The 9710-nt window shown below is 46.3% G+C and overlaps 1 protein-coding gene across 8 annotated transcripts in view; it reads right to left on the bottom strand.

Moving 5' to 3' along the window:
• Positions 1 to 2299: 2299 nt before the first annotated feature.
• GRAMD2A (GRAM domain containing 2A) overlaps positions 2300 to 9710 on the bottom strand; it is a 39278-nt gene continuing 31867 nt past the window's right edge. For 7 of the 8 annotated variants that reach the window (XM_026684071.2, XM_026684067.2, XM_087972900.1 and 4 more), the window contains exons 8-12: positions 8782 to 8844; positions 7747 to 7903; positions 6665 to 6797; positions 6453 to 6560; positions 2300 to 5292 (exon numbers count right to left, since the gene is read on the bottom strand). In XM_026684071.2, the coding sequence (XP_026539856.1) occupies positions 5289 to 5292; positions 6453 to 6560; positions 6665 to 6797; positions 7747 to 7903; positions 8782 to 8844 (465 nt within the window). In that variant the 3' untranslated portion in view covers positions 2300 to 5288. Of the gene's footprint in view, positions 5293 to 6406; positions 6561 to 6664; positions 6798 to 7746; positions 7904 to 8781; positions 8845 to 9710 lie in introns of those variants that run through there. The other variant, XM_026684069.2, reaches the window with a different exon arrangement.

The following is a 9710-nucleotide window of genomic DNA, read 5'->3' as shown; positions in this document are numbered from 1 at the left end:
CCAATTTGCAATCATGTGCCAGATAAGGACAGAGAAGAAATACGTTTGCTCCACGATTTTAAAACAGTCGATGCAATTGATGCACGTCGTTCTGGGCAAACGCACAGATCGGAGTCGAAGCTGCCCTTCCCAAATGTTGGAGGGCGGCTCTTAGCTCAGCTGATAACATGCAGAAAGGGGAAAACTACCGAGGAAAGCAGGGTATGGAAATAAGCACCGCAGGGACTCCTCCCTTCAACCCCACCAAGGTATTTTTAGAACATGAAAGGTTCAGCTGGTGCTGGCATTAGATGCTCTGCAAAGCTATTCTTGGAAACGGTGCCGGAGAACGGTGTTCTGCATCAAATGAACTTTTAAATGTTTTAAATGTTCTTTTAAATGTTTTAATCTGCCTATCAGGGCAGAAGTTCTAGCAGGCACGAACGAAGAGGCCTGAAAATTATTCTCGGTGACCGACATCTGCCTGTCCCCCAACTCCCTCCCCTCTTGGGTCCCATAAGCAAAAACCCTGATGCTGGTATTTTTAATAAAAGATTTCCATTTTCACCATTTTGAATCTGCGCCCAATGGCCATCGGGCAGCTGAGAAACTCGGATGTTTGACCTAAATGGACCCGCTGGGGAGGCATTGGTATATAGATGATGTAATTGACATAAAGCTGAGAGCTCAAGGCAGGGATTAGCAAATGCAAGGCTACAAAAAGCTTAACGTCTTTTCTCAATTCCGGCTCTTTTGAAAGAAAAAGGATGCGCCCCTCCACCATCTATTTCTTAGCTCCCCCCTCCCCCCAAACAAAAATACACAACAGAAGAACCAAATTCTACATTCACTGCAAGGATGGACTCTTTTTATCTTCACACTGTGATTAAAAACAAGGATCACACATAAGCCAGAGTCAGAAATCCAGTGCTGTGAGCACCACGGCACCCATACAAGCAGTGGCATCCCGGGGTCTCTGGAATTAAATATAATACTATTTTAAGGAATGCTAGCATCTCCCAAGGTTTGGCAATCTCATGAGGTTTTGGCATTTGGAAAAGGAGATCATTTTGCCTCTGCTTGTGAGATGCCATTGCACTGCCAGGCTCCAGAGTACAGGATATGAACTTACAACAAGGTGTAATGCAGGATATTGACTCACAACAAGGTGTAAGGTGTTCACTGACCATTTGAAGTTACAATGGCTTTGGGGGGAAAGTGACTGACGACCGTTTTTCACACTTACGACCCTTTGCAGAATCCTCGTGGTCACGTGATCAAAATTCAGGCACTTAGCGACTGGCTTGTATTTATGACAGTTGCAGTGTCCTGGGGTCACGTGATCCCCTTTGGCGACCTTCAGACGAGCAAAGTCCATGGGGGAAGCCAGATTCACTTAACGACTGTGTTACTAGCTTAACAACTGTAGGGGTTCGTTTAACAACTGTGGCAAGAAAGTGTTGTGGTTCGCCGGCAGCTGGTGCAGACGGCAACGGAATCGGACAGTGGGGAAGAACGGGGACCAGTCCAGACTCGGACGAGGGTCCTGCATCTGATGCAAAGATGGGGCTAGGACCATCTGGGAGTGGGTGCTGACTCTGGAGCACCCAGAGTCTGGCAGCAGCGAGGCCGAGGAACAAGGGGAGCCTGTTCCCAGGGTGCGTATGCACAGAGCTGCTAGAAGGCAAGAGCAGCTGAGACAAAAGGGGTGACTTGGGAGTAAGGCTGGGAGGTGATTGCCTCTCCCATAAGGTATAAAGGACAAGCAAAGGTAGAGAAGCCTTTGCAGGAAGCAAAATCATTCACTCTGTTTGGATTCAACCTTGAAGCTCTGTGTGGACTTTGTACTTCGGTTGGTTTTTTATAATTCATTTGGCACTTTAGTTGTTGGCAGCAATTCAAAGGAGAGAAAGGTGGGTGCTTATCTCGAGGGACTTTTGGGGACTCATTACCGGCTGGGAATGAACATAATTCCCAGCATTGAAATAAAACAAGAGTTGTTTTAACTAAGCATGCGCTTAATTACAGTCTTGGAAACCATGGTCAGAACAGAAAGATCATAAAATGGGACAAAACTCAAATGTCTCGTTTAACAACAAATTCTGAGCTCAGTTGTGATTATTGGGTGGAGGACTACCCGTACTAAATCTTAACTGAATTGTTTTGGTCTCTTCAGTATGTTGCATGACTTCAGGCCTTTCTGCTTGTAAAAACCACAGTTAAAACAACTCAAAATGTAGCACAACACATAAGCCCAGCTATTCAATCCTACCTTAGACTCATCTGTACCCAAAGAAACCGACCGGTTAGGAGCCATACACCAAAGGATGATACCTTAACTTTAATTTAAACTTAAAACATAGTTCATACGATGGTTTCTCACATTTTAAATATTTTTTTTTTTAGGCTAAATGGGAAGTACTCATTGGTACCAACAATGTAACCATGGGGGTGTGTGTTGGATTTTCATACAGACTGGGATTGTTGTTATCCAATTGATCTAAGGTATCAGGTGTTAAAAAGATTTGCTTTCGGCTTTATGCTTTCGGTAGCCGTCCCAAACTGGTAGCCTTTCAGCCAAAACAGGAAGCTGTTTTACACAGTTCTGCAGCCCAGGATGTCAAAACTGCTAAGCTTTTGCTCGCCCCTAGTATTTCTCTTACTGTCTCATGGAGGACAAAGCCCTCCCCCCAAATATTCTGAAGCAATTGTCCTGAATATTTTTTGAGATCAAATAAAAATGATGACATTCACATTAAGAACAATACTGTGCCTTTATAGCGTGCCTTTCTACTGTATTCAAAGTCCCTCCAATAGTTATTTTCGGTAGGGATAGACATGTGTTGTTAAAAGAACAAAAGGCAATATAGCTCAAGAGTAAACTGGGTTTTGAGCTCCTATGGGCTGCAAACATGCAAAAATGACAGGGGGCGGAAAATGCATCGAAGGGACGACCTATATCTCTTTCCCCGTCCTGGTGCACAAATACCTTCCAACCAACAGGCTCAGCAAAGCTCTTCTTGACATTGCCTAGGTGAGCATTTCCTCACAACTCTGCTCGCTCGCTCGCCAGCCTTATATGATGGGTCTTTGCCGCACCTTTTTTGGGTCTTGCAAACCAGCTCACTGGCCAATGAAAAAGGGTCCTTGTCTTAGCAGCGCTTCTCCCAAAATAACAGACCAATAAATCAGGGTTACACCTTTTCCAGCCAACAAAGTGGGAGGCTTCGCCTGAAAACAAGTTGCATGAACACCTGAGTCCTTATTGCTAGAGAAGAAACCGACCAGCTGTCCGGCAGCCTGGTGGTCCCTGGGAAGGAAAAGAGGAAGAGGAAGCCGTAATGGGCTGCTTCTCTTCCAGGGATGCTGATGAAATGGCTTTTGGACCCTGGTAGACACCGCAGAGCCTTTCCACCCATGCCCAACTGTTTTGACCTTTTGTTCGGACTCAACTAGCTGCCAACAGGAGTGTCTTTTGCCTCCCATCCATAACCCCCGAAAGTTCTTCTTGAAGCATTGTGGGACAAACTGGGAGGACCCCAGACGGGTTTGCTGTATGCCAGGAGATCATCCACTTATTGGTGCTGAGAGCCATCCATTCATCTTTAACCCCTCCCTCTCCATATTTTCTTAGGAGATGCTCATTTGAAGACCCAGCCGGCCCTTCAAAGGTGACTTTGGTCTCCTGCTCCAACCCCACCATTTCTTTCCAGCAGATCCTTTTCCTGATGGAACTTCTACCTTGGTCCAATTCCCCACTTGGCCACCAGTAGGATTTCCAGGGCCCGACAACTAAGTTTTCTCACCTTGTTGTTAAATTGCAGGTGACTGGCCACTGTAGAGATGACCCTCTGGAGATGGGCATCCATCCACACATTCCTCCCTCCATCCATCCATCCACCCACTCACTCACTTAACCAACCAACCAACCAACCACTCAACCAACCACCCAACTAACCAACCAGCACTCAACCAGCCAACCACTCAACCAACCAACCAACCACTCAACCAACCACCCAACTAACCAACCAGCACTCAACCAGCCAACCACTCAACCAGCCAACCACCACTCAACCAACCAACCAACCACTCAACCAACCACCCAACCAGCACTCAACCAGCCAACCAACATCTGGAAGTGACTCAGATGGACACCTCCCTAGTGTATTGAACTATAAAAAGGGAGAGGGGATATAATTCATATAGCCAATCTCAAAGCAACTGTAATCCTCCTGCAGAGTTGATTTCACAAACTGGTCTACTGCGTGGGGTGGGCTCCCCTCTCCCCCGCTTTTTTCAGCCCATCAAAGCCAAGCTACAGTTTTTAGTTTAAGGAGGCAGACCAACAGGAAGGGCATTTTGGGCTGCCACTCAATCTCCGAGACGCTTCTTTTACGTTTTCCCGAAAAGACCCTGATGTAGCTGTCTACCCAACAGCCCCGGCATGTTCAGTTGGCTCCAGTCCATAAGAACGTTGGGCTTGCCTGGCAGCCGAGAGGCACCCATCTCCTCCAAGTCACTTTGGCTCTCTGGAAATTTTGCAGGGGTGCAAATCACTACAGCAGCATTGTTTGGGGGGGGGGGGTCTGTTAGTGCAAGAAAAATGGTCCTAAGGAGAACTCGGAATACTGGGGCGTGAAAGGGCAGAGAGGGGACCGCTGAAAACTCCTACTCATCCTTAGTCAAACATTATTTACTAGTCATCTTCGTTGACTGGTTGTGTTTTCCTTGCAGGAGTGATAACTATCCAGCCACCCGCCTTCCACGGGAAAAGAGGCCACAAGTGCTGGCAACGGGCACCCCCGGGAAGAACCCTCTCCGGAGGAGAATCCAGCCATGTCTATCTGGCATTTCAAATAGCCCCCTGGAGAGCGTGTCCCGAGGGCCATGAAGGTCACAGGTAAGAGCAGCCGAGTCCTTCTAAGTGCTGCTGTTCCAAAGTGCAAGGAAGAACCTTGGATAAGTCCTCTAGTGCAATCTCCAATGTTGCTGGCACTGTTGAGAGTAAGTTCCATAACTTTGTCATCGCTGAGGAGGACAAGCACTGAAATTGTGGCTGGAACTGCCACTCTTGGACCAGTCTAGCTAGGACCTAAGATGTTCTAGCAGAGTCAATGCAACGTGTAAAGCCTCCAACGGGGTGCTTGGAGGTGAGGAAGCACCTGAAGTATCCCTCACTGCTTTGGTCCAACAAGAATGGAAAGAGAACCAGCGTCCCACTTGTCCCCATCTTCATAGCAGCCACATTACCTTCTTGGACCTGAGTTTAAGGTGACGTTTGATCTTCTCCCATCTTCCTTGTGCTGCAATCATCTGTCGAAAGAAAGAAGTCCAAGCTGCTGACATAGAGAACAAGGAGAACTTCTTCACTGTCAAGTCAACTACTATGTGCAACCTTTGGGACAGAATCCACGTGTGAAGGCATCGCGACGGAGGGGGTATTGCACCTCAGTAACTGTCTGGTTTGGCACAGCAACCAAACAAGACAAGACGCAGACTTCAACGCAGACTTGGAACTGCAGATAGGCCTCAAAATATTGGGCAAACTTTTTGCTTTCAGCAGTGAGGAAAGGCAGACCAAGCGGCGTGGAGACTGTTTTACACAAGTGGAAAAACATGCTCCTTTCTGGGAAATAGAACAAAAAAGCTGGAAGCAGAGGTGGGTATTCAGCAGGTTCTGACCAGTTCTGGAGAACCGGTAGGGGAAATTTTGAGTAGTTCGGAGAACCTGCAAACCTGCAAACCCCACCTCTGACTGGCCCCACCAACCCCATCTATTCTCTGCCTCCCATTGAGTCCCAGCTGATCAGCCTTTGGTTTCCCTGCACAGGAGAACAGAGCTGGAAAGCAGGCTTGTGGGATGGGGAGGGAAGGGGGATTTTGCAGCATCCTTCTCCTGCCATTCCCACCAAGCCACGCCCACCAAGCCTCCCCAGAGAACCGGTAGTAAAAAAAAGTTGAGTCCCACCACTGGCTGGAAGGGTCCTTGAAGGTCTTCTAGTCCAGCCCCCTGCTCAAGCAGGAAACTCTATACTATTTCAGATAAGTGGCTGTCCAATCTCTTCTTAAAAACCTCTAGTTCTGGAGCATTTACAACTTCTGGAGGCAAGTTGTTCCACTGATTTAATTGCTCTTAACTGTCACGAACTTTCTCCTTAGTTCTAGGTTGCTTCTCTCCTTGATTAGTTTCCATCCGTTACTTCTTTAGTTTAATATCTTTTTTTTAAAGTTTGAAACTTTTAGTTTTATTTTTTTTGAAAAAAAAAAAAATCTGGTTTATTTTCACTATTTTCCCCAAACCGGCAGTCTATCACATGAATGCTACACTTTTAGCCTCACAAAGAATTAAAAGCGCAAATGCATTTTGCTGTGTAGCATATTTCCTCTTTGGTCATCCCCCTTTTGGAGATGACATTGGACGTAAATCTTTGTTTTTTTCCCTTTTTTTACCGAAACCTCTGAACGTCTCTCACCTTTGAGATACTCGGGAAAGGTAATCCTGGTTCAAGGAGGAGAGTTGCTGCTCCAGCCGGAAGATTCGGAAGGCCAGGTACGATGAGGACAACACCAAAAGGCAGATTCTGTGGATCAAGAGAGCCACCCCCCCCCACCCCCGTTAGATCTGCACCAAGAGGGAATCAGAAAGCCCCAGGAAAAACGGGAAAACTCATCCCTTGGGACTTACAACACTATGAAGATTTTCAGCAGCTGATAATCAGCTGGTCTCAGTTCTGCTTTGTAGCTTTCGTCCACTACTAACTCCTCCTCCTCTTCCTCTTCTTCCTCATCCTCTTCCTCCTCGGAGTTTACTGTGCTTTCTGGAACAGAAATTCAGATCAACCCGAACCCCAATGGGGAGGTTGGGAGACCCCAGAAACCGACGATGGCTTTGTGGGAAAAGAGTTCAGTCCCAATTCTGAAGTTGCAATTTCACCTGCAACCAAACCAAAGCTGCAAGCTACGGCTGCAAGTCAACGTCAGACCTCCAGCCCTTGCTTATCAACGGAGACCGAGTGGAGCAAGTGGCCAGTTTTAAGTTTCTGGGTGTTACCCTAAAAGAGGACCTGACCTGGGGTGCTCACATTGCAGCCCTGGTCAAAAGGGCCCAGCAGAGATTATACTACCTGAAACTTCTCAGGAAACAAGAACTGAATGAAAAACTGCTGGTGACCTTTTACCGCTGCACCATAGAGAGTATCTTAACTTACTGCACCTCTGTATGGTTTGCCAATTGCACAGTGGCAGATAGGAAAGCACTCCAGAGGGTTAACATCATTGCCCAGAAGATCATGGGTTGCTTTCTCCCCTCTTTGGAAGAGCTTTATGGCTCCCGCTGCCTTGAGAAAGTTCAAAACATCCTCAAAGATCCATCTCATCCTGGGCACACACACACCCTTTTTTTTTTTGAACTATTACCATCTGGCAGGCAGTACAGGATAATAAAAACAAGGACAAATAGGCTGAAAAACAGCTTCTATCCCAGGGCAGGAGCTCTGTTGAATTCTGCTGCATAGTGCAGTGTTGGTGCGGTGTCGGGGGTTTTCAATTCAACGTGTGGAGAGTGAAAGATGTGTGTTTGTGTTTATTTTCATGGTCACTGATGTGCACTGAAGATGGTGTTGGATTTCATTGTACGAGGTGCCATGACAAAGTGAACGAAACGACACGGAACCCCTCCTGATGTCCTTGGAGCACCGCGCGTCCTCTGGGCCAGCCCAGGAAGAGGCTGCCCCTCCATCCCAGAGGGTCCTTTGCAATTCCACGCACCTGACACCAGGGGCTCCTCGGAGTTGCAGGAGCTCTCCTTAGCGCTGAGGTTGCTGAGGGAAGTTCGGTGGATGCATTGGAAGCCAGCATCCGGGAGGGCGAGCGAGAGGGACGCCGTGGACCTCCTTCTCCACTTCACCTCTGGGACGATGACCTCCTGCGGGAAAGCAAATCAACGGCTGACGAAAGCAAGCGACCATGGCCTGAATTTGTACTGATGGTTTTGTTTTTTTGGTTTTTTTTAGTGAAACGTTGAAGTTAGTGACCCAGAAGGAGATTGGCGAAGTTATTTCTGACTCTCGTCTCAAAAGGTGCTTTTCAAAAGGCAACTGGACTTTCTCGTTGTTTTTTTTCTTTGAAAATGTTTCACTTCACACTCACCCGAGAAGCTTCTTCAGTTCGAGAATTGAAGAAGCTTCTTCGCAATAAGACTTAAGACTTATATTCCACGGTGCTTTGCAGCCCTCTCTAAGCGGTTTACAGAGTCAGCATATTGTCCCCAACAGTCTGGGTCTCATTTTATTGACCTCAGGAGGGAAGGCTGAGTCCATCTAGAGCTGGTCAGGACTGAACTGAGGGCAGTGGGCAGAGTTTGCCTGCAATACTGTATTCTAACAGGGAGGGAGGGAGGGAGGGAGGGAGGAAGGAAGGAAGGAAGGAAGGAAGGAAGGGGGCTACAAAGCACCGTGAAGTCTATGTGCTATTGGTATTTCTTTCCTTCCTTCCTTCCTTCCTTCCTTCCTTCCTTCCTTCCTTCCTTCCTTCCTTCGAGCCCTCTCTAAGTGGTTTACAGAGTCAGCATATTGTCCCCAACATTCTGGGTCCTCATTTTACCCACCTCAGAAGGATGGAAGGCTGAGTCAACCTTGAGTCTGGTAAGAATCGAACTCCTGGCTGTGGGCAGTTATCCTGCAATACTGCATTCTAACTACTGCACCACCATTATCTTGGATGGGAAGGGTGAAAGTGCCTTTGGGTGACCAAAACACTGTTGTGAAGGAACATGCAGTTTAATCTTTCAGAAATTGATCTTACCAAGGCTACTGCGTCTGGCTCTTCGGTGAATTCTTTCAAACTCAGACTTTTTTTGCTGGAGACCTGTAGAGAAAATAAATGCCAAGAGTGACCCTAACATGCTTCACAAGCTGGAAGCCTAGAGACTCCAATCACGCTCGGCTCTACTCAAATAACTCCTTTGTAGCTAAGTTCAACAAATAAATGCCTCTTCAGACCTTTTTGGTCTTCCTGGAAGCAAAAACAGAGCTACGGTAGAAGATTTATTTCATATCTCAAAGGTCCTGGGTTAATTCTCAGTCGTTCCACTGGAAAATGCAGACATGCTTCCGGTAAACGGCCGGATCTGCATCTTGGCTGGATTAAGTCTTATCTAAACTAATAGGGAAAACTAAATGGCAAAGGAAGCTAAAGAAATAGAAAATAAAAGAAAAAGGAAGAAAATAATAATAAAGGAGTGGCTTAGAAGCTGTCATAAGAACCTTTATGTTTTATCCTTCCTGAGGTTATTTCATAATTCCCTTCTTTCTAGAATCTACCCTTTATAATCATCGAATCTATAAACTTATTTATTTTTCTAGCAAAAGGTCCATCAGGGATTTCCAGTCACTAATAAATGTAGTTAAACTTTTTTTTTTTTTTGAACTATTACCATCTGGCAGACGGTACAGGACAATAAAAACAAACAGGCTGAAAAACAGCTCCTACCCCAGAGCAGTAACTCTACTGAATTCTACTGTATAGCACAATATTAATGCAATATCAGGAGGTGTGTTTGTGTTTTATATGTATAGTTATAATGTACACTGAAGATGGCATTTAATTTCGTTGTACGAGGTGCAGGGACAGTAAAGTAAACTAACTAACTAATCTTTCTCCAAGCAAGCAAGTAACATTTTGCCATCTCTGCTAGTTGAGTCATCTTTACCATCCGTTCCTCCACTGCAAAT

Source organism: Notechis scutatus, chromosome 11, assembly GCF_049901735.1.
Source record: "Notechis scutatus isolate UNSWTSFEM ecotype Mainland chromosome 11, rNotScu1.2, whole genome shotgun sequence".
Taxonomy (NCBI): domain Eukaryota; kingdom Metazoa; phylum Chordata; class Lepidosauria; order Squamata; family Elapidae; genus Notechis; species Notechis scutatus.
This window is presented reverse-complemented; position numbering and strand designations above follow the sequence as displayed.